At 41.5% G+C, this 25,741-nt stretch overlaps 1 protein-coding gene across 1 annotated transcript in view; it reads left to right on the top strand.

Moving 5' to 3' along the window:
- The window catches only part of SNX18 (sorting nexin 18), a 27,979-nt gene extending 2,238 nt beyond the window's left edge, over positions 1-25,741 (top strand). Inside the window, exon 2 of the mRNA XM_074995575.1 lies at positions 16,565-25,741. Coding sequence (XP_074851676.1) covers positions 16,565-16,818 — 254 coding nt within the window. The 3' untranslated portion in view covers positions 16,819-25,741. The remainder of the gene's footprint in view (positions 1-16,564) is intronic.

Raw genomic sequence — 25,741 nt, 5'->3', positions numbered from 1 at the left:
TGTGGATGATATGGCATAAAAGCAACTAGTAGTATAGTTAATATCTTAAAACAATCTGATTTTTTTAAAGATTGAATCTGAAAACATAACATTGCATTTATAATTCCTTTCATCCCATGTGTCAAGGCATATTACAATTGTTATTTACAAGAATCCATTTAGAAATATTATTTCCATTTTCAAATAGGAAAACTGAGTCACAGAACATGATTGGTTTGCTTGAGGTTTCAGAGTATACCCGTAGGTGCATTTTACACTGCGTGTAAGATTTTGAATTAGATAGTGAAAGTGGCTGGAGTCTTTTCTGTTGTGGCTGGACATTTAGGCCTGGTCTGCACCTAAAACTCTAGGTTGTCATACTTACATCGCTCAGATATGAAAATTGCCCTGAATTATGTCAGTCTTAACTACTGCCTCTTGAGTAGGTATATTACAGTGATGGAGAAATCCCTTTGATCCCTGTAGTAAATGCCTAAACTAAAACATTGCTGTAGTTATGGGGCTGTAGCACTTGTAGTGTAGACATAAACTATGGCTACTCTGGCAGTTGAGCAACTTGTTCAGTGGTGCTAAAAATCAGCCCTGAAAGACAAAGTTTTGCTGCAGTGAGAGTCAGTGTGAACAGCACATTCTCTCAGCAGGAGTGATCTTTGGTAGACCAGGTGAAGGTCACTTTGGGGTTGACAGTATTTTGTCAGCAAAAGTTCAAAGTGCAGCTGCACTACTTGACTTGTAGTGACACGGTATGTGGCTAAAAGCTGTGTAGTGCACACAAAGCCATAATCTGAGGTCTCTCACACTTCTACGATTGTAGTATTTTGCTGCGGTGTTCTTCACAAAAGTTAAATATCTTATTCTTCCTCTTGGTGTCTCAGAGGGTTCTGTTTGCTGTTGTCCTTTTAGTTACCACTTGCAACCTGACATGTGATGGTGTTTGAGATTCTGAATATTGTTTAGTAACAGAGAGAAAGCTGTGGTAGTCTATATACTATCAAAACAAAAAAGCAGTAAAGTAGCACTTTAAAGACTAACAAAATAATTTATTCGGTGAGCTTTTGTGGGGCAAGTGGGTCTGTCCCACAAAAGCTCACCGAATAAATTATTTTGTTAGTCTTTAAAGTGCTACTTTACTGCTTTTTTGTTTTGAATATTGTTTGTGTTTAGACACTTTGGTATTCATTGGAAGGACAGAAACTACCCTGCAGTAGAAGGTCATACACCAGGTGTGGCCAAACCAGGCTCTGTTGTAGTTGAAGTTTGGCTAGTGGAGCTGCTGCCCCCCAACTTCCACACCTCCCACCTTTCCCTGTTTGCTACCTATTGATTAATAGATGAAGTACAGAAATTGATCTTTGTCTGCTTGTTGACTATAGAAGACTACTGGGAAGTGTACTTAATGTTTAAATCACTACTTGTAATTATGAGATTCAAGCTTAATATGTGGATGTTTTCTTTGGTCTGTGCAAAAAAATGTAGATTTAGAACATGGAGCAGCTGAAGGCCCATTAAAAGTGGGGTGGAGGGTTGTTTGCCATCACTGCCTGGTAAGTGAATGGGTATAGCCCTCCCACTTTTAAAAGTGGTGTTGTGCTAGTGCCCTTATTTAGACTAGTGCCAGGATGTTGACTTGTAACATTGAAGGCACCCTTCACTTTTTCTGCCTTCCAGAGTAACAGAATTTGCTCTCTTGTTTCCAGAAATAACTTAATCATGCTTGCATTTCATGCCTCCCTCTCCTGACAGTTTTTTCGCAATCAGCAAAGTGTAGAAAGCAACTTTAGTTACCGTGATCCAATCTGCATTTTCGGCTTTTGTGAGAACACTAGGTTTGTTCTCCTAATAGCTTATCAAAATTGTACCTGAAAATGTGTGGAAATGCTATATCAGCTATTGCAGTAGTCAAAATTCCAAGCATTTTTTAAAAATGTAAATTTATCAGGGAATCTGGAACTCTTTATATTACATACAAGCTAAAACAAGAATCAGTGAGTGAAGTATAGCAGTCAGAGTTCAGTTCCTGCAACTTCGATCAGAATTTTCCTTTTCATTTGTTGTAAATTATTAAGTTTGCAGATGATACCAAGCTGGGAGGGGCTGCAACTGCTTTGGAGGATAGGGTCAAAATGATCTGGATAAATTGGAGAAATGGTCTGAGGTAAACAGGATGAAGTTTAATAAGGACAAATGCAAAGTGCTCCACTTGGGAAGGAACAATCAGTTTCATACATACAGAATGGGAAGAGACTGTCTAGGAATGACTACAGCAGAAAGGGATCTAGGGGTTATAGTGGACCACAAGCTAAATATGAGTCAACAGTGTGATGCTGTTGCAAAAAAAGCAAACTTGATTCTGGGATGCATTAATAGGTGTGTTGTGAACAAGATACGAGAAGTCATTCTTCTGCTCTACTCTGCGCTGGTTAGGCCTCAGCTGGAGTATTGTGTCCAGTTCTGGGCACTGCAGTTCAAGAAGGATGTGGAGAAATTAGAGAGGGTCCAGAAAAGAGTGACAAGAATGATTAAAGGTCTAGAGAATATGACCTATGAAGAAAGGCTGAAAGAACTGGGCTTGTTTAGTTTGGAAAAGAGAAGATTGAGGGGAGACATGATAGCGGTTTTCAGATATCTAAAAGGGTGTCATGAGGAGAGAGAGAACTTGTTCTTCTTGGCCTCTGAGGATAGAGCAAGAGGCAATGGGCTTAAACTGCAGCAAGAGAGGCTGAGGTTGGACATTAGGAAAAAGTTCCTAACTGTCAGGGTGGTCAAACAGTGGAATGAATTGCCAAGGGAGGTTGTGGAATCTCCATTGCTGGAGATATTTAAGAACAGGTTAGATAGATGTCTATCAGGGATGGTTTAGACAGTACTTGGTCCTGCCATTGGGGCAGGGGGCTGGACTCGATGGCCTCTCGAGGTCCCTTCCAGCCCTAGTGTTCTAGGATTCTATGATTAAATACAAAGCAGATTTTATATTTTAACTGTTAGTATTCTCCTAATTCATTTATTCTTATGTCTCATTCATTTTTGCTTCAATTATTTTGAAGGGGCTGGTGGTTGTTTGTTTGAGTTATTATTTTAGTCTCCTTTCCCATCATTTTTATACTTAGGAGTTTGCCCTGGAACGCTTTGGGAACAGTTGGAGAACAAGTAGTAGTATGACATTGGGGATTCATAGACATAAACATTTGATTGGCAGAAAGGGAATGTGATGTTTGTTCAGATGGCCCCAAACTTCTTTTTTAACCTATTCAGCCCAAAATATGGAGGAAAATATAGTTCAAGGATCAGCGTGATCCCCCTTCAATTAGGGGCCGAAAGACTTCTGTCCAAAGACAAGAGGATTTGACATTCTTAATATTCCAAAGGGGTAAACGTTATTAAAAATAACCCCCAAATGTCAAGTATTTGGAGTGCTAATGAACAAAAGGTTAAATCAAATCCAACTTGATGCCCAACAGATTAACCTTACCAACAAAATGGGGCAAAAAACCAGAAAACGTGTTGTGTTCCAGTTGTTTGTTTCTCTCTCTAGTTAATATATTTTTAAAAATTAGCTGACAATAACTGCAGACAAAGTGATTGGAAAAGGACTAAAGAGACTTTCCCACCTTTAGTTCAGTGATCTGTGGGCTGTTTCGGTACAAGTTGAACCTTTTAAATCCGGCACGCTCTTGTTGTATGATGCTGGACCAGAGTACTGGGCTGGGGCTGACCAGCATCTGTGGGACTGGGGCATGGGCCAGAGCAGCAGCCAGCAGCATGTCTGGGGCTGGAGCCCACTATGACATTGTGGGGCCTGAAGCCAGAGCCCTCGCTGACCCCACAGGGCTTGAAGCCAGACACTCCACTGCAGCACAGGGCCTGAGCCCCTGCCTGCCCTGTCACAGTGCAGGTGTTGAAGCCAGAGCCCCTGCCTGCCCCACTGCAGCATGGGACTGGGGACAGACACCCTGCTTGCTGGAGATCTGTGGCAGCCCTGGGAGCATGAGGATGTGGGCCAGTGCCCCGTGGGAGGTTGGGGCCACTTGGGGCAGAAGCCCTAGATCTCCACTGGCCTGGCAAATTCTGTTGTTCGGGACCTGACAGGTCCTGCCCATTCTGAACCACGGAGGTGCAACCTGTGGTATAACGTGAATGAGAACTGAAAACACCAACTTTTTTTAGTTAGGTGTTCACTTTACGGTTTGGTAACCTCCCCTTACATCCCCTCAACCCTCCTCCCCACTGCATTTTGGGAGACTGAACTGTTCTCACCTTTGGATGTGATCCCTCCATCATAAGGTTTGACACACATCAGGAGGAGTTATGAGCACTAAAAAATGGGTATGTGAATAGTTGGTGCCAATTACCTATTAGTGTATGGAAGAATGTCACTTTATGCCACATTCCTGAGCCATTACAATGCAGCTTCAGACTGGCTTGCAGTTTGGAGTTAGTCTGAAACAGGACAGTAGGATCATTCCCTTCCACATAAAGCAATGACCAGTTCTGGTCTGCCTCTGCATCCAGTGTGAGACCTTCATACTGCAAACCCTGAGAAAATATTTTAGTTTATTGAATTACTCAATGGTCCTAACTTTTTTTTACTACGTCAGTGCTGTGGATTTAGGGCTGTCTCTTGCTGTTGTAGATATGCTGGTCCCCCTGAGATATTGCAGCACTCACAGCTCTCGTAGAGAGCAGTTATAGTTAAGGGAACTAGGGCCACGTGTACACTTCCACTTATTTTGGCTAAACTTACGTCACTCAGAGATGTGGCTAAAAAGCCTTTTAGTCCCCTTCCCGTGCCTACCCTCCGAAGCAACATTGTTTTGCAGGTATAAGTGGTAGTGGGCACAGTGCTTTGTCGATGGGAGAGCTCTCTCCTGTCTTCATAGATCATCTGCACAATGGATCGTACAGTGGCACAGCTGCATCGGTACAACTGTGCTGCTGTAAGGTCGGTATTTTAGATATGGCCTAAAAAAGAAGAAGAATGCTAAGGTGTGCTTCATGAGTTCCTTCCTTCATCTAATCTCCTGATAGGGATCTCAGCCTTTTATGTGAACCTGCCCCAGGCATCTCTCAGTAGCCATTCCTATAAAGGCTGCACCTCATCTTCCTTCTGAGGATAGTAACAGAGCCAAATAATGGCAGAAAATTGTCGAACACGTGGCATGAGACACATCCCTCCCCACTCCCAGACTTCTTCAGAGAGCAATACCCCTGAAAAGTGCAGCAAAACACATGCCACCTGTATCAAGTCTCTGCTATTGACTGTAGCATGCCTGGACTACCTGGACTACCTCCTGCTGCCTTCACCAGTCCACTCTGAAGGCAGGTCGATACTACAAAAGAAATTTGACCTAAGATACGCAACTCAAGCTAGGAGATTTGCATAGCTGTAGTTGATGGACCTTAAGTTGAATAGCCAGTGCAGCCACATTGCGGTAGGTCAATGGAAGAAAATCTCCTGTCAACTTCCTGTACTCTTCACAGCAGCAAGGAGAAGCACAGTCAACAGAGGCATCCCCTTAGCTCAGTGATTACAGTATTGGCCTGGCAACCCAGGACTATGAGTTCAATCCTTGAGGGGGCCTTTCAAGGGTCTGGGGCAGGTTAGATTTTAAAAAAGTGTCAGGGATGGTGATAGGTCCTGTTGTGAGTGCAGGGGACTGGCCTCAATGACCTCTCAAGATACCTTACAGTTCTACAGTATATGTGAGTGCATGTATACCCTTAGAGTTTAATTTAGCATGTCCCTACTAGGTACGCTAAATCAAACCTCAGAAGATGAAGTATAGACATCCCCTGATCTGTTGACCTTCAATAAATTGTAGAGGAAACCAGCTTTTGAGATGGAGACGCTTAAATCCATTTTAGCCACCAGTAAAGTCAGCCTTTATTCTATAACTTCCATAGATTTGAAGGAGGCATAGCTACACATCCTTATTTTTTCTGTCTTGTAGAATATTGCTTTGCTGTCATCCATGGGTGAAGCATTTTTAATAGCAGTAGTTGTCTTTTGAATTAGAGCATTTACAAAGGTATTGGTAGACTTTGTGGCATCTGTTTTGTCAGGAGGGGATCTCTGCCTATCCTGTCTTGTAGAATCAGGTAATTATTTTTGTTATCGTAGTATCTAGTAATCCCAGTCATAGACTGGAATCTGATGGGGCTAGGTGCTGTACAGAATAAAATGATAGTCTGTGCCCTGGAATCCTTACAGTCTAAGTGGTGATCACAGCTCCTTCCAGAGGGAAAAAAACAGTAACAACACTTGCCGTTTCAGCGCCTGGAAGAACACAGATGATATGTGGTAGCTAGGGTGAACTAAATTCATGGTCTATTCTGGTCAGTTTCACAGCCATAGGATTCGAAACTTTGTCAGTTTCATTATTTACATCTGAAGCTTCCTAGTGTTGTAACCATGGGGGCCCTAACCTAAAAGGGTGGTGGTGGGGTGTCACAAAGCTATTGCAGGGGGTCATGTGATTGTCCCCTTCACTTTTATGCTTCCTGAAGCTGTAGGAGGTTCCTGGAGGTGGAGATGAGTCTCATCTCCATACTGCTGGGAGCGTTCCAGCCAGGAACTCCTAGCTGCTGGTTCCACCCTGGCTGGGGAGTGAAAGAAGTAGTAGCTATGAATCCCTAGATTGGGTTGGTCCAGAAGTACAGGGGTGGTCAGACCCACCTCCATGAATCTCCTGTAGCTACAGAAGCTCATGGGCTGCTGCCCAGCTTCCTGCAGCACGATGGGGAGCGGGTACGCAGGGGAAGGTCTTAGCCTCTGCCCCAAGAGCGGCTGTTCAGTGAAGAGAAAATCCTGGCCCTCCTCAGGCTGGAGACTTGCAGCTGGAGGCCAGGAGCCCCCAGCCCTGCATATCTGCTTTTCCTTCAATAGTTAGATTGCAGTGGGGGGCTTATTTCCCAGTCTGGGGCATGTTTTTAAAGGCTTTGGATTTCGAGAGGCCCTTGGCACAGCCAGGTGATTCTGAAAAAAGTCAGTCAGTGCCAGTGTAATTAGTCATGCAGTGCAGATTCATTAGATACCATCAAACACAAAAGCCTTATGTCACAAGAGACATGAGAAATTAAGAATTATATACTGGAATTTAAGGGACCATCAATCTGTTCCTAACCCTGATGCAACACATGAACTTGTATATAGATACTGTATGCCAGAGTATGTGTAAAGCCACTGTAGGGCTTCTGCAAGGCATAGTAGCATACTATTTTCAAGAGTGATTAGTTGGTTTGGGTGCCTAATTTGAGACAGTTTGTAGTAGCCAGCTTTTCAGAAGGTGGATGCAAAACATTGCAAAAATTCAAGCCCTTTTATGGTGTGTCAAGTTGTGTTCTCAAAATCTGGGACACCAGAAATCCTTAGTCATTTCTGAAAATGTAGGTCATTGTATGAAGTGGTGTCAGACGATCTAAAACTGTATACAGGTTCTTAAAAGTGCAGCCAGTCTTAGAACTGGGCAAAGAAGGTCTTAAATATTGCCAACCAGTGGGTTCTGGTACATGCGTCAGGAGAAACTCAGTGCAGGAAACTTCAGCATGAAATGAAAATAGAAGCAGCACCAACTGTGGGGAGATTTTGTTTTATTATTAGCACATCACCATCTAAAATGTGGTCTAGTGGATATACCAGTGGACTAAACCTCAGGAGCAGAAGTGAAATTGGACTGACATTGCGTACCAATAAAAACCACCTGTGGGTACCTGGCAGTGTTCCCTGTAAGCTGTGTGCTTGTGTGGCTGGCTCAGGAGAAATTCACATGCCACCCAGCTGGTTAGCAGAGCACCGATAGCTAGGTTTTGTGTTTCCGTTGGCAATGCACATTTGCATATGCCTTGGTGCACCTAAAGAAATTTATTCTGCACGTGGATGTAAAAGGTTAGAGGGAACATTGGTACCAGCATGGACGTGGACAGTGTTAAGTTCTTGATGGAGTAAAGTGTTAAAGCACTGTGTTAAAGTTCTTTAATGTCACTACCCTTTTTGCTCCCTATCCCCAAGCTAGTGGCCCTGGGGAAGTGAGTCTGGGCAGGGACAGCTGCTCTGAGGCCCAGCAATTTAAAAGGGCCTGGAGCTCCCAGCCACCACTGCAACAGCAGCCATGAGGGGCTAGCTGGGGAGTCTGTGACTGAGTCTCCATTGTATGAGGGGCTATAAATGTCCTGCCCTTGCCCCAAAGAGCTTAGATCCTAGAACAACGCAGGGCATTTGAAGAGTGGGAGTGTGGGAAAGACAGAATCACCATCACATGTCTAATTTTTGTTTACATTAGGCTTTTTAAAAATAGACCATCATTGAACACCATCTGCTTTCTACATCAATTGGCTACATATAAATTGAGCTAATGTAATCATTAAGCCTAGAAGAAAAAAATTAGAACCCATAGAACTTTTAAACCCCTCCATCAGTCACCTTTTATTATTTGCATGGTCTCTGAATTGTATCTAGGTGTGAAACTCATTTTACTAACCTTTTGCACTGAAGTGTGGGTAGCAGTTTCCTGTGAACATCACCCCAGCCTGTTGTAACTGGCATGTATGCAAGCAGATTCCTGTCTCATTTGATCATTCAGTAGTGAATCAAAGTGTTAATTTATTAGTCAGTAAAACCATAGCATCTGATGAGTGCAAACTTTTGATGTGGATGGGTAGTTTTTGTTTTTGTTTTTGTTTTTTTTTTAACTAATATGTGCCAGATATTTTGCAGGCACTTGTAACCCTCATTAAATGTTTCTTGAAGTGCAGGCCACTTTCCTCTTCTGAAAGCCAGAACGCCTCTTATGTTTTCCACTTTCATGAAGAAAAGCAGCATCATCTTCTGTTTAAAAGTCTGTGTGTATTTATTTTGTTGGGTAGTTCTCAGGAAGCAAGACACTTTTCCCCTGTGTGATTGAAAACAACTTGCTTCCTTCTCTTTGGCTTAGTTAGACACCTGTAGCTAGCCTGTGTCTGCTGACTTGGGCTGGTTAATTGTGGTGTAGACATCTGTGCTCGTGCTGTAGCATGGGCTCTAGGACCCTGCGACCTGGGAAGGTCCTGGAAGCATTGCTGCAGTGCAAGAACAAATTGTTACGCTGCCTAGGAACTGGAGCTCTCTCTGGACTCAGGAAAAAAAAAACAGTGCTTGGATTAATTGGTTTATTTCATTGGGCTTTCTTTGCAACTGTCAAGACTAGAATTACTATATTTGTAAAACGTCTTCACTTCTGCCATACTTTCTTGCTTAGGACTTTATGCTCCCCAAGGAAGCTGTGCATTTTTCAGTGGAAAAGGGAGTTGAAATTTCAGGTGGATATCATGGTTGCTGAGGAAGCTTCATATGCAGATTCAGATAGCTCTTCTGTGAAGAACGAGCAGGCAGTTTAAAACAAAACAGCAGTCAGGTAACATTTTAAAGACTAACAACATAATTTGTTAGGTGATGAACTTTCGAGGGGCAGACTCACGAAAGCTGATCACCTAATAAATTATTCTTTTAGTTTTTAAGGTGCTATCTGACTGCTTTTTTGTTTTCGTAGGATGCAGACTAATACCATTACCTCATTGTTTACAGTAAGGCTTACCAGTTAACTGGTTAAAGGTTGACATCCCTAGTTGCTTCACTCTGTTTCTTCTTGTGATTGGGAAGAACCTCTCACATAAAAGCTCAGTTGTCCTTCCCCCAGTGGAAGGTAAATCAAGGTTCATATATGTATCCATGGACTACTAATTCTCTTCAGAATTTAGAAAGGCATGCATTGCAGTGTAATCATCTGAGGGTTTGGATCCTAGATGAGAAAAAGAAGTATAAGCCTGTTGCAAATTGCATTTTTCATTTTTATATGATACTGTAAAAGATTTATTCTCTTATGTGGTAGAAATTCTTATTTTAAATGGCTTGTTGTAATATAAGGAAGGGAAGGGAAAGGAGTGGTTTGAGCTAGAGGTGACTATTTTAAATTCACACTACTCACTATTCAAAGAGAAGTGCAGGAAGCCTACCTATAGACTGGCAGATTTCCAGTAAGGGTCAGTTTGGCTGCAAAAAGTTACATTATTTTACTCTCAAATAATCCACCAACCTGCATTGCATAGTTCACTGAATGGATAGGGATAAAAGATCTTTACCCAGGCCTTTTTATTTGCGCAAGATTTCACAGTTGTAATCACTGAAAGATATCTTTGTTAAATTTAGAGTTTCTTCAAAGACCATCATGTTTACTGACTGTCATTTAGTTTGTTCTTGAAAGAGCAGTATTTCTGAGGAACCTTTGTAGCCTGCACAGACTCCTCAGGGAGGATTTTCTACTGAATTTCATTGGTTAGTAGACCTCATAAAGGAGGCATTCAAGAATGTGCCGTTCCTTGCCATTGCCATACTTTTCACTGATACAAAGGCCAGAACAGTCAAGCTTCCCTGATTTTTTTCCCAGCTCTATCACTGTGTGGTTTCTGCCTTTTTTTCTACCCACTCAAAATGTTTCCATTGGTTGTTTGAAATTGGTGTATTATCTTGTTCAGAAAAAGGCACTGACTTGAGTGATAGGTGAGTCCAATTTCCATCTTCTGGACTGCTTTGTTGCTCCACTGACAGCAAAAGTGTATTACAAGTGGCAGTGCTGTAATCAGTCAGCCTGGTTAATGAAAGATACTGTATGCCAGATTCTGTGGAAAGCCACTGTAGAACTTCTGCAAGACATAGTGGCATATTCTTTTCAAGAATGGTGGAGGGGCCACTCCAGCATCTCTCCAGCCACACCATCCCTGGACCGCTGCAGGTAGGGGGTTGCTCCAGCTGTGCTGGAGCACCCTCCCACCTATGGTGGCCCTAAGGCGCTAGACCAAACCTCTGCCCGCTGCTGAGTGGTGGGGCTGCTACAGCCCCTACCAGTTAACCATATGTTTAGGATGAGGCTTATGGGTTAACCATTAACATTCCTAAAATAAACAGTGTTATAGTAAGCAAGCTGACCAGTTTTAATTTGAGTAACTTATCTCTGGCTCATGCTGAAATAGATCTTATTCAAGTTAATTGTCTTGGTCTATATAAACAGAAATTCAACACTGAAGTGGAAAAAATATTTCAGTAATCACAGCTCAGTTGCTAATATAAGACAGAAATGTTTTGAAGAGGACCTTAGTGTCTGACTTTGTCAGCTCTTACAACCAGAGTTTGGTGGGACAGGTTAGGAATACCAGGTGTTGATGATTTGACAGTAGATATACTTTCCTCTATGGTAGTCATGAACCAAAGACCCATCATGCTGTCAGAAGATTTTCATTGCTGCTTCAAGTACTGTCTTTCAGATGTGTATATCCACTCATGTGGTTGATCCCATGATCCTTAACAGTTTGTATTGTTCCTTTATGCTGCTAATGTAGTATTGTTTTACCTTACAGGTGACTGTTTAAGTGGTGAATGATACGTTGTTTGTATACCTTGTACACCCAAAGGCATTACTTGTGTGATAATGACCCTCCATGTAAAAGGAAAAAAAAATCTTTATTTTTGTCTTCAGATGAACATCATAATCATTTCCTTTGTTGTATTTTGAGAATTATTGTCTCTCTCTTCTCTGCTCACAGCCACGGATGTTTGCATCGTATGCCGTTGTACTGTTTCATTCCCCTTTCTTTTGCTGTCTCAGCGCTTCTATGTGTCCCAGATGTTGCTACTTTTTGTTATATGATGTACAGCTGGAAGCACTTATTTCTGGAAGGAATTTTAAATTGTCCCTGTCTTCTTGGCTACTAGTAACATAACTATAAATCTTCCTTATTAAATCCTGTTACGTCATTGCGTTCTGTAGTCTCTTCTTACATTAATAAAACATCAGAACATAAGGTTTTGTTACTGGAACCTGTGGTCCTTAAGCCTCTAAGGGGCATCCACTCAATATCCAGCTGTATAGCGCTGGACCTTGGATTGGGATTTCCATCTGTTTTTCCCCCTTTTTTTCCAATTGGTGATGCCGTTTTTTCTAGTGCTTTTGATCCATGTCTTTGTTGCTATGTGAAGGCTGATCTTAATCACCTAGAACTTGAACTCAAAGCTGGATAACAAGTATCTCAGTTCATTAAAGTAGAAGGTTTAGAAGTAGGAGATGTTATAGTTTTCTAATGGTTGGAATTAGAAAAGAAATAATTTTGGTCATTTAGTCCATCTTTCCTGCTAACAATGCTATACTTTGGCTCAGTGGAGCAAAACATAGAAATGAAGTGGTTGCATATGCTATTAAACACAGAATACATTGAAAGAATGCCAGAGTTGCAAAGTTAAGCACTGATAAATTAGGAAATGGCAAAATTAATATCTTTGCAAATTGATGCAGATTAGTATCTGTGCAATTTTAATTCAGCGCCATTGTAATGTCCCTTCTGCTAATACAGCAGGGTCACAACATTGTGAGGGTTTTGTGTTGAGAACCCTCACGAACGTTGAAGTTTGAGAATATCTGGATGCAGCGCACAGGTGGCCAGGGCACCTCGCAACAGCTCCAGAAGCACCACACAGGCTGCTACAGTGCCTTGTGCTGCACAGCAGCAATGGCAGCACTACATGGGTGGCTATGGTACCTTGCGCCAAGCAGTGGGTATTGTGCTTGCGCCGCTTGGCTGCAAAAGCAGCACTGTGTGGGCAGCTATGGTGTCTCACAGAGTGTGGGCGGCTGCAGTGCCTCATGCAACATGGTGGCAACAGTGCAGGGAACAACAAGCCACTCACAAATAATTGAATTTGCGAATGTCGTGACCTTTCTGCAAATTAAGAACATAAGAACGGCCATACTGGGTCAGACCAAAGGTCCATCAAGCCCAGCATCCCATCTGCCGACGGTGGCCAATGCCAGGTGCCCCAGAGAAGGAGAACAGAAGACAATGATCAAGTGATTTATCTCCTGCCATCCATCTCCTGCCCTTGTTATGAAGGCTAGGGCACCATACTTTATCCCTGGCTAATAGCCATTTATGGACCTAACCTGCAAAAATTTATCAAGCTCTTTTTTAAACCCTAATAGAGTCCTGGCCTTCACAGCTTCCTCCGGCAAGGAGTTCCACAGGTTGACTGTGCGCTGTGTGAAGAAAAATTTCCTTTTATTAGTTTTGAACCTACTACCCATCAATTTCATTTGGTGTCCCCTAGTTCTTGTATTATGGGAAAAGGTAAATAATTTTTCTATATTCACTTTCTCCACACCATTCATGATTTTATATACCTCTATCATATCGCCCCTCAATCGCCTTTTTTCCAAACTGAAAAGTCCCAGTCTCTCTAGCCTCTCCCCATATGGGACCCTTTCCAAGCCCCTAATCATCTTAGTCGCCCTTTTCTGAACCTTTTCTAATGCCAATATATCTTTTTTGAGGTGAGGAGACCACATCTGCACGCAGTACTCGAGATGTGGGCGTACCATAGTTTTATATAGGGGAAGTATGATATCTTTTGTCTTATTATCGATCCCTTTTTTAATAATTCCTAACATCCTATTTGCCTTACTAACTGCCGCTGCACACTGCGTGGATGTCTTCAGAGAACTATCCACTATAACTCCAAGATCCGTTTCCTGATCTGTCGTAGCTAAATTTGACCCCATCATGTAGTACGTGTAATTTGGGTTATTTTTTCCAACATGCATTACCTTACACTTACCCACATTAAATTTCATTTGCCATTTTGCTGCCCAATCACTCAGTTTGCTGAGATCTTTTTGTAGTTCTTCACAATCCCTTTTGCTTTTGACTGTCCTGAACAACTTGGTGTCATCTGCAAACTTTGCCACCTCACTGCTTACCTCATTTTCTAGATCATTGATGAACAAGTTGAACAGGATCGGTCCCAGGACTGACCCCTGGGGAACACCACTAGTTACCCGCCTCCATTGTGAAAATTTACCATTTATTCCAACCCTTTGTTTTCTGTCTTTTAACCAATTCCCGATCCATGAAAGGACCTTTCCTCCTATCCCATGACCACCTAATTTACATAAAAGCCTTTGGTGTGGGACCGTGTCAAAGGCTTTCTGGAAATCTAGGTATATTATGTCCACTGGGTGCCCCTTGTCCGCATGTTTATTAACCCCTTCAAAGAATTCTAATAGATTAGACAGACACGACTTCCCTCTGCAGAAACCATGCTGACTTTTGCCCAACAATTCGTGCTCTTCTATGTGCCTTGCAATTTTACTCTTTACTAGTGTTTCTACTAATTTGCCTGGTACTGATGTTAAACTTATCGGTCTATAATTGCCAGGATCTCCTCTAGAGCCTTTTTTAAATATTGGTGTTATATTGGCCGTCTTCCAGTCATTTGGTACCAAAGTGGATTTAAAGGATAGGTTACAAACCACTGTTAATAACTCCGCAATTTCACATTTGAGTCCTTTCAGAACCCTTGGGTGAATGCCGTCTGGTCCTGGAGACTTGTTACTATTCAGCTTAAATTGTGCTGCTTGTGAATATATTATTCTCTGTGCTATAGCTAAGGATTCTCACATCCTTCCTTTCCCCAACCCTCAACTGTACATTAAGGAGAAAACTATTTCCTGTTGTACCTTATCTCAGTGACTCCTTCCAGTACATTATTTAAAACTGTGTCGCAATCCTGTTGAATTGCGAAGAGAGCCTGATGATGATCTTCACTTTGCCTCAGCTTTTTATATTAGATTAAAATTATTGTAAAGAGTAAAGGTTTGCCCTGGTTTCCTGGTCAAATTTCTTTACCTCCACCCCCATTGTTAACAAGCAGTATACAGGGTAACTGTGGTCATCAGTCTGGCAGTTGCATCTGCATGACTGGACCTCAAGGATTATGGGTCTACTTGTGTGGATGCTAATGGGGCTATACTGAGGTGCTTTGAATCCTTTGGCCTGAAGTGTGCTACATAATTGCAAGGTCTTATAAATGAGAATAAAAAAGCAAATCAGTTTTTGTAGGAATTTAGGCTCAGTTTTAACAAATTGCAAAATTTATGTTAGCGAGTGTCAGTTTGCTTTATGCTTAATGCTGTTCAAAAATAAATAGAACCCCCCAGAACGGTTGCCCAATCCAGCCCAGGAATACTGGTGGGTTGGGGGACATATTGGAACCTGTCCCCAAGCCCTGCAACTTCCTGCTAGCACAGTTGGCTCCCCCACATTTGCCACAGCAGCAGGAGCTGTGGGGAAGTGGAGTGAGTTTACCTGTTTAGTGCATTCCACTTCCTTGCTGCTCTGTTACCACCCTGGTAACCCCAAGGGTGCATCCCTTGAAGGTTGAGGTGTCATGGGAAGGAAAGTCCCGGACAAGTTCTGACATGGCCCTCCCCCAACCCCCCCTACAGCTTGGGCTGGATTGTGCAACCGCTCCAGCCCAGGGTGATCTGGGGGCTGGAAGTTTGAGACTCCTGACATAGAGACATTAATATTAAATGTTGGAATTGTTTGAGGAGAGCATATGCTATAAAGTGGCCATTTAAATAATGAGTGTGTAAGATTACTAAAATGGAAGATAATTACTTGGCTATTCTATATCTCACATAGAAGTATTTTCCACATTGCAACTATAGTATGATTGTATTTCATTAAGCAGTTCCATCTGTGTTTTTTTGGGGTTTTGCACAAGCCCCAGATTAAATAATTTTCTACACTTAGAAATGTCATTGTTTGCAAAGCACTGAAAACAATGAAGATTTAGGAGTATATTCTTCCTGACTCTTGGAAGGGGACAGACTGTAGGTATAGACACATGCTTCATAACTCACTATGCCTCATGTACATGGGGCTTGGTTTTATTTTTTTAACTGGACCAAGATAGAGTGGGTATGAGATCAATTAATTATTTTAGTAGCTGATTGTGAGGTAATACCCACATCTTCATTATCACACATTATGTATGAGAGTTACTGCACCTCTGGAATTGCAGGAGTTGGTGCAGAACATTAGTATTACTTCCAGCTTGGGAGGAGGAATTCCTTTCTGTGGCCCTTGTGGACCTCCTTGATTCACTGCCCTGTTTCTTGGGCTGCGTATTGAGCTCAGACTTTTGCATCAAATACCTACAGTTTTAAAGACAGTCTTAAATTTATGCTTGTTTGTTTTTGTAACTTTATTCCCACAGTTCACAACATGGCTTGGGAACAGTTTCCTAAATTCTTTTGTACGTACATCACAATAGCTAGAAATATCTTAAGCTCTCACAATACTCAACATAAGATTCAAACAGGGAAACAGAGGCTAGGTGTACACTCTCCGCAGAAGATCAAACGCTTAGGTTTGATCTTCTGGGGTGCCATTTCACACAAAATGGTGCATTCTGGAGTCAATGTCGACCCCTTGCAAGCTATATGGATTAAGGAAAGCAAACAGAAGGAGCACTTCCATCGGCATTCTGCAGTTCTAACTTATCCTGAATACAAGCTTCTAGAAATGCAAAATGGCTTATAGGTAAGAGATGCTGCAGATGTAAATGCACATGTGCATATGTGTAATCACAGAGAGGAGACATTAGTGCACTATAGAATTTGGCTATCTTGGAGAAGTACAGTGGTTTAAATTTGTAGCGACTGTGTGTATTTAGTTCAATATTCCTTTTTTGTTCTTTGTACAGGAGCCCTTACCAAAGTAAAGGAGAGTAAGCGGCACGTGGAAGAAGGGAAGATGGAGGTTCAGAAGGCGGATGGTATTCAAGAACGCTGTAACATTATTTCTTTTGCCACGTTGGCAGAAATACATCATTTCCACCAAATTAGAGTGAGGGACTTTAAGTCACAAATGCAACATTTCTTAAAACAGCAAATACTTTTTTTCCAAAAAGTGACACAAAAGTTAGAAGAAGCTCTTCACAAGTATGACAGTGTTTAATGTCCTAACTTTGATTTGTGGACTGTTCACAGTCTGGGAGTGATTTAAGCAGCAGAGTGAAAATCGCTGTTAAGGAGGAACTGTTGCCAACTGTGTGTGGTGCAAGAATGGTTTTGTGTTCCTCTGGAATCCCAGCTGACTCTCTAAGTAAGAAGGAAATGGTTAATATGGCTATATAGTAGAAACAGTACCACACATTGTAATTGTTATACTGTTTATGCCTACACTACCATTGTAACATTTTTGAAATAATGATTATACTATTTGCCTTATTGCTTTTTGAAGTATGATGTTGTAGAGCATACTTTGTAGACCTCAAAAAGCCTTTGGGTCTTAAAGAAGCTGGCTAGATAAAAGCCTGCTTTGGATGCCTTCTTATTCTCCTAGATTTGGATTTCTTAAATTCAGCCTATTCTCTGTTTACAAACTCCTACTAGAGCAGCTTTGCAACTTTGTGCCTTTAGACTTTTGATTTTTCCTTTTCTGGTAAGTCACGTTTTTATGACTGAATGAAGGGTTAATGCCTTTGACAGGAACGGATTATGAAATCTCATATTAACTGAAATAATCAGCTGCCACCATCTAATTGGCACAGCAAGTATTGTCCTATGACAAATGTTGGCTGAAAAAGCAGGATTTAAAATCAGTTCACGCTTTCCTAGAATTGAAAATGAAGACTATTTACTTCCTGTACCAGAACCTTAAATGTACAAGGGAAGAATACAGTATCATTGTATTCTCTTTCTGATCATGATTACATAGTGTGGGGTTTTCTGTTAGAACACATGAGTTCTCCAAGCCTCTACTCTCAATCATCTGACAGAAACAGAGGATTGAAATGCACCAAGGGAAAGTGTATACATGTACACTTGTTTGTGTACTTGATAGCTGAAAACGGTTTGGCTGTTGGTTCAGTGTAAATTCAAATACAGACCCTATATGGTCAGTTGAGGCTCCACTGTGACTCACTAGTTTACACCGTCTCAATTTTTCAGGGATGTTCAATGGCATAAATGGTTGGAAAGCAGTCTTGGCTGAAATGACTAGGAAACAGGAAGCATTTCTTAATATTTATAACACCCAAGCAGAAATTAATGAAACTGTTGTCTTACTTTTTTGTATAATGATTTTTAAACAGTTGAGTGTATGTGCACACACAAATGGTCTTAACATAAAAATTGTCTAATCTAAACAAAGCAAAACAGTCTAAACTTTATCCTTAACCTATCAGTTCACTTTCTATAGCTCACCATCAGAGAGTTTTTCCTCTATCTTTTCTCCTTCCTATAAACAAGAGTGCTCCAAGGAAACAGAATTTAATTTACACCCCCACAAAATACTAAAGAGCAAGTTTAAAACAAACAAAAGCCAGGACACTAGGCATTTGAGGGACATTGTTTAAAATATTCACTGAAATATTAACTATAGAAATCTAGCAGTTCTGGATTGTGCCAACTTTAATAGACCAAAAAAACCCACATTTTGACAAGATTTCCTGCAGAATTATTTTGGTTTAGCAGTGATGGTTTGCAAGGCCATCCTAGGAGAGGCTCTGCTGAGAGCAGCAATGCTGATAAAGAAAAAAAAAATCATTGTTTGTTAAAATAAAAGGACAACCAGTAAGGCAAGAAGTTGTTTACAAGCTTCTGAGAGAATTGCAAACAACCTTGAGGAAATAAGAAGTAACCCAGCGAACCTTTTTAGATTTTAAATAAGAAGTACTTGATGTGGTCATAATGCTTACTCACCATCCTTAACCTTCCTCATCGTACCTCATTGTAGGGGTTGGGTTTTCTGAATAATAGTTGATGTTACTCCCTTATATGGTTTACTACTTAGGACTGTGATGGGTTAGTTTTGGGGTTTCAGCCTGCTTCTTGGTTAAGCCAGATATTACTTTAATTAATAAATAAATGGTAATTATATCAGACAGTAATCAAATTTCATTCCAGATGATCAGTTAAAACTATTCATAAAATTACATTGGTCCAAATAAAGATTTTAGGAACTTAACATACCTAAAATGTTCGTATCCAAGAGAATATGAAGCTGTTATGTGTATACCACACAGGATTATCAAAATGGTACAATTTCCCCAAATAAACTGTCATGCCCTTCTCATTCTCTCAGTGTTAGTTTTCTTCTGTTTTGGGAGGGGGTATTTTTAAATGTGACACTCTAAGTAAGGTTGAACTAAACCATGGCTCTAAGTCTCTTCTGACTTGGGAAGGATTCAAATCCAGGTCCATACTTTGTGGTTTGGACCCATTTTTTCAGTAAATCTTTTGTAACTTTAGTTAATTGGCCGTAGGTTACATGGGACAAAGATAACAAGACTATACTTAATTTTTATTCCTTATTAGGAAGTACCCAAACTCAGTTTAATTTAACTTAGTAAAGAAGCATCATGCTGAATACCTGTTAATTAATCACTGACCACTGAAGGATATGGTCCAACACCAACATGTCCTCTACAGCAAGCTGGATTTATGTTTTTTGATAGGGTCTTTGGATTCTGGGCACTCTGGGGCAGCAACTTTTTAAAATTCAGAAGAATGCAATTAAATAAGGATGAGAACAAACCAAGACAGGAACCTCAGAATAATGTTAAATTCCAATTGCTTTACAGTGTATCTGCATTTTAGTTTTTGATGTATTGATGATATTTTTATCAACACAGTGCAGCTGTCTAAACTAGCAAGTTTTTTTGGAAGATTTTTCAAAAGAAGGGTGGTCTTTCGGAAGATCCCATGGAGTGTCTGCACGCAAAAAGTGTTCTTTTTCTAAAGTAAACCAAAAGAATGCAGCTCTCCTTTTGAATTCACTCTTCCTTTCTCATTTCAGGAAGAATGCTTTCTCAAAAGAAGATTGTGTGGCTGCTCCACAGGGCCCTTTTTTTCAAACGAGCAGGGGCTGTGTGGACGCTTTCTTTCAAAAAAAAAAAAAAAAAAAAAAAAAAAAAAGAACAGATCACTCTTTTGATCTGCTTTTTTGCATGTGCATGCTCTCTTTCAGAAGAGATCTTCCGGAAGGGCTTCTTTCGAGAGATCTCTGTAGTAAAGACATAGCCTGCGTGACTAATTTTATGGTCAGGGTTTGTTAGCTAGCTAGGGGACAAATAATGTTTTTGGTTTTTTTTTTGTACTTCTGTGAAGGTGTTGGAGGTATTGTGAGATTGTGGATAAACATGAGTACTATATAGCTGTTTTAAAAATTACCAGCAGTGAAATATTAAACACTGTTGCCATTTCAGTTGTCATTTTTTGGAGTTAATGACTGTTAGAATAAATAGGGCAATTTGAACTGCAGGGATGCTTGCAAATATGCAACATAAATTCTTAATTTTATATTCTCTGCACATTTTTTAGGTTTCTTTACAGAGCAATATGTTTGACAGACTTTGGAGTGTGGCACACCCCACCCAGCTTGCTGAGGGCCTAGGGAAAGCAATCAATGACAGTTCTTGAGATAAGCATTTAAACTTAGAAGAATGACTCAGGAAAGAGAGAGAAATAACCTTCAGAGCGTCTCAGGTTATCAAATAAAAGACACTCAAGAGGGGTTCACTCCACTGCTACTCCTGGATTGCTTGTACAGCAGAAGCATTTCAGAAAACATTGTCAAAACTGCAAGTATTACATACAAAAATTGGATTATTTTTAGACTGTTAAATGCATATAAAATATATAAATTGTTTTTGTAAACAATGCTGTGACATATCCTGACTTTCCTTTCTAAGACCATGTTTACAATAGCTTATAACTTTTCCAAGCTTTAACTACTCATGGTGAAAGTTTCCACATTCTCCCTCAGCCAGGGTTCTTTTGGAAAACTTCAAGATAACTGTTTCAGCTGTTTATCACAAATGAGGTTGAGGAAAAATATGCAGTTTTGCCCAAAAAAATTCTGTGAACAATTTTGTTGACAAGTTCCAATGCCGCTAATCTTTGAAGAAAGCATTTGAAATTTGGCAGGGATGTGACCCTGGAATCGAAAGTGCCTCTTGTTGTTCCAGGGAAAATCCACCCACGTTTGGGCAAGTTATGAGCCTCTAAATCCCATCTTGCACTTGCTCAGACTTAGTCTGGCAGCTGCATTTCTCTGGAGATTCCCTGTGCCCTTGGCATGTTTCATCTGAGGATGGCGTGGCCTGACCATGACCCCCTGCAACTGCTTCTAATGGCCATACAGTGCTGTGGCATGCACCAAGTGCAGACTCTCCTGTGTTCTGAGCTGCTTGCACGCGCACGCGCATGCGCACGCGCACGCGCACGCGCACACGCACACGCACACGCACACACACACAGAGGTGTGCAGGCACTAAGAAGGAGTAAGTAGTGAGGAATGTTGAGGGTTGCGTTCCACACCAGCTAGCACAGCTGATAGCAAGGTGCAGTCCAGGACTGAGGAGCCTGAGACTGTGGATGACTGAGGGTTGAGAAGCTGTTAGGGCAGAAGACAGGAAAGAGGCTGGGAGAGAGGACAAAGGAGCAGAAAGGCTGTAACCACTAGAACACAATCACCTCAGGGCCTGTGTTAGAACTCACTATTCCTCATCCTCAACATGCTTCTGCTGTTTACCTAGTGTGTAACTACAGGCAAAGTATGTACCCCCTCTCCCTTTGGTAGCAAGGATAACAGCCTACTACCACTCTGTTAGCTCAGGTGGCAGAGAGCTGTGGTATGCAGGTCTCTGGACGGTGGGAACAAAGGGGACAGCTGCCCTGGAGCCTGACATTTCAGCACCTGGAGTCCTAGGCCCTTTAAATTGCTGCCAGAGTAGCACATGGTGTGCTCCAGGTGGTGCTAAGGGCTGGGAAGGAGGCACAGTGCAAACTGGGCAGCGCTGTAGGCTGGCTGCCTGCCCCCCGCCCTGTCTCTTCCTCCACAGGCAGTACTCTTTCTGGGAGCATGGAGCTGACCCATGTGTGGACTTGCCCTGGGGCCTGGCAAGTCTTTTGCTTCTCCCCCATGTCCTGGTGATACTCAGCTAAAGTTTCTAACTCTGTTGATGCCCTGTAGGTTTTTGCTCAAATAATTGGATCTGCACAGCACAAGCTATAGAATTTAACTAGACAGGAATCAGTGGAATTCCACATCAGGGAATTTGTCTTTTGAGTTTGCTTTTATAAAAACCTAGAAAATTATATCAAAAAAAAAATCAACACATTAAAATAATGTTAAATCAAAGGCAGGCACTCACATTTAGGAGTGCCACAATAAAGGCTTCAATGTTAATTGTCTCTCTTGTGCTCACACTTTGGGATACAGCCTTTAATTACCTGATCACATACTCTTTTTGCAAAGAGCTTCTCCTTCATTCAGTGCACAGGATGGACAGTGTTCTGAGTTAATTAGCATTATCTATTTAGACTGCTGCCAGCAGAAGGTGTATATAGGAAATCAGGCAGGAGATTAGCAGAAGAGAAAAGATGTTTCAGGCAGATGAATGGACAACTGACTCTATCCCTGTCAAAGAAAACCTCCCTGAGGCTAAGCAAGTCACCTAAACCAGACGTCACAGTTGACTGCTAGCTATGCATTCTCCTTTATCATGTGCCTAAGATGAGATGTGGGGTCTGAGTTTCAGAAATGCTGAGCAGTTACAGTTACAACTGACGTCAATGGGAACTGCTTTCAGTAGACAACTTTGTGTTATACCACAGTTCCTCTGGAAGATCCCAAATTGGGTCATCAGAATTAATGGACACGTAACCTTAGTTCTGTGCCTCAGTCCTGCATCTGTAAAAACAGAGCTAACACCCTCTCACTTCTCTGGGGTGTGGGTTGTGAAAATAAAATGGAAGTTGTGAAGACAGCAGCAGGCCTCCTGATAGGGTGGGACAAGGTGGGTAGTTGCCCCACGGCTTGGCATTTCAAAGGGGCCCAGCGCTCCAGCCACCACCACTACTACTTTGGCAGCAGCCAGAGCACCAAGCCCCTTTGAACTGCTGTGGCAATACTGCTCCGTGCAGTTTTGAGGGAGCAGGAGGGGGGCCCAGTGCTGTGGTCCAAGCAGCCTTAAGGGCTGACTTGCCTAGGCCTCACCCCTTCCACCCTTGACCCCCACTGCCCCATCTTGCGCCAGGGCCTGCAGTGGCTGTTGACCCTGCTGGCCCTCAGATACTAGTGATGAGCACCAGAGAGAAGCCTGGAAGGAAATCAGTAATTTTATCTTCAGACCAGGGTTTTAATGATGTATAGGCAATAAATCACAAGGCCACATGGTGACGACAAAACAAACTATTGTGTAGCTGCTCATTAACTGAGCAGCATTAAGGCTGTGGGCAGAATAAGGCTGTCTTCCTGTGAAAAATATAGTATGTAATTGTACTGAGGACTAGAGAGCCATACATATGTACAGAGGGCCTGAGTTAAAAACTCACAGCAAACCTTCATTAAGATGTTTTGTGAGTTTTGAGTGTGATGTAGCAATATTAATGTTCTTTTAAAATACAGTATAAGGGGTAAAATATTGTATGGCTAGAAACCTGATGTAAAATATCTGATACAGGTAATGTAATAAATCAATGTATTAACATTTCATAAAATCAAGTCAAGAAAATAAAGTACATTAGATGTGTTTCTTATCAATATATTTGGCTCCCCTCATAGTTAGTGACACAACATGGGATTTGTTTATTTTCAGTATATACAAGAATCAGGTATGATGAAAGAGTGCTCATGTTAGAATCTAGTTTTAGACTTTCCTACAACATTTAGGTAGCTTTCTGAGACATTTATGTGGGATTTGTGCCATGGTGAGCATAGCTACTGATGTGAAAAAAATGTGTGGTTGGGGCACATGGGATCTGACTTTTAGGAGCATGCATCACTTCAGGACAAATCTTAGTGAGACTTGTCCCTCTTTTCAGCCATACCTTTTTTCTTGTTACATTTCACTATGTACCCATTACAGTTTTTGACTTGTAAAGGGAGTGCTTCTTTTGCAGTATTTTAAAGTATCATTTTAAAGTAATTTAGAGTATTTTGTCATTGTATGTAGGAAAGTCAATTGGTGTTTTAATGTGAGAACTTTTTCATCATACGTAACTATTGTATATACTGACAATAAATGATGTACATGTTATGTCACTAACTACAAGGGGAGCCAAGTATAACAAACCTAATATATTTTATGTTCTTGATTTTGTTACATATTAATATATGGACTTATGTTACCTATAGCAGACATTTTGTATCGGGTTTCTATCTGTATAAATGGGTCACTGGCAATATTCTCTGTAAACTGAGCACTTGGGCAGCCACCCAGCAGAGATTTAGGTGCCACCCACCTGATTGGTGGAGTACCCGCAGGTGGCAAGTGTGTGTTTCTGTTGGTGGTGCCTCTGTGCAGGTAACCAGATTTATTAATACAAATGAATGGAAAAAAATCAGAGGGCACATTGGTCACTTGTACCCATTTTCTGAACGTTACAAAGCCGCCTTATGTGATATGAAAGGCAGTCTTCACTCTGTCTCCAATGGGAAGAAGGTAAAGCTACAGACTTTGTTCCGTAGCGTCCTGTTCCTCTCTGAAATGGGAACAGTCTTAACTGAAGTATAAAATAGTTCCCCCTCCAGCCCAAAGCTCTCTTCTGTAACTATTGAGAATTGATAATCTGCTTTGGCCATTCGTAGGAAATCTAATGTTGCTGTGTGACATTAGACTCCACAGCAACATTTTTTTAAAAAAGTTTTACATATTTTCTAACAATAAGTCCAGATATTTATAGAACATAAAAAGATTGAGTGCAAAGATTAAAAAAAAAAATAGAAGTCATTCCGACTTTTATCTACTTGCACAATTGCCTTTGGGATTCTCACTTTTCTTTATAAAACTGATCTGCACATGGGGAAGAGGGGAAGACTGTATGAATAATATGGACTTCAGTGAACGGGAGTGGGGGTATAAATTTTGACTGGCAAGAGTCAGTCTAGTTGCATTGCTGAAAATGAATGAATGTTCTTGCCATGGAGTTTACCCCCCAGTCATTCTGTTTGCAAAGTGACAACAGGATCTGTACCTTCATCTTCCTCAAGAACCAGCGTGGGCTTCCGTTACCAGTTCCTACAGTACAGCCTGGGGCACAGGGACATCACAATGGGGGCCCTATGGGTAGGTATGGTGTGCAGCTAGAAACTTGAGAACCTGAGCCATATCATCCCAACTGCTATGTATGGCATGATAGCTTGAGCCCCACTAGCATTAATCTGCCTCCCTGGGCTGGGTGGTTCACTCCCAGCTGCAGCATAGGCAAGATACGATCATCCATCTACTGCAGGAGTCATAGGCTGCTTGCAGCAGACTTGCCAATGGCTTATGCTTTCATGGATCCCTCTGCCCACCACTTCCCTGGATAATTCCATAGTACAGAGTGGCTCCGTGGGAAAACGATTAATTTTTCCATGGTAACTCTGGTAATAGTTCCAAGGTAGTCCCTGGAGGGATCTCTTCTAGGACCAAAAGGAAGGAAGGCAGAGGCAGCACTGTGCACAAGATATCCAATCACAGAGGTCTCCTAAAAAAACAACGTGACTACTCCAACACTCCAACATCTTTGTGAAGATATTTTACAGTTTCCAGTAAAAGAAATGAAGACACGTAGTGACTGTTGACTGTAACTTTCCTTTCATACCAATTGAAGCACTGATCCTGTAAATATCTGCTTTGGTTTTTAAAGGTGCATTCTGATGGCCACAGTAGCTATGTTTTGAATTTCAACTTCAGTATATGCTCTTCTGCAAAATAAATAATATTCAACTTCTAAAACATGGTCATAAATGAACCTGGCTTATTCAATCTCTCTCACCTTGGCTTGCCAGCAAGCTACATTATTACAGACTGAAGAAATCTACCAGACAATAACTAAATGAGTGCTAACTACACTTTCAATTTGTGACAGTTCCTGAGCCCAGTTGG

The sequence above is a fragment of the Carettochelys insculpta genome, chromosome 5 (genome assembly GCF_033958435.1).
Source record: "Carettochelys insculpta isolate YL-2023 chromosome 5, ASM3395843v1, whole genome shotgun sequence".
Classification (NCBI taxonomy): domain Eukaryota; kingdom Metazoa; phylum Chordata; order Testudines; family Carettochelyidae; genus Carettochelys; species Carettochelys insculpta.
Note: the sequence above shows the minus strand (reverse complement) of the source record. Positions and strands in the feature narration are given on the sequence as shown.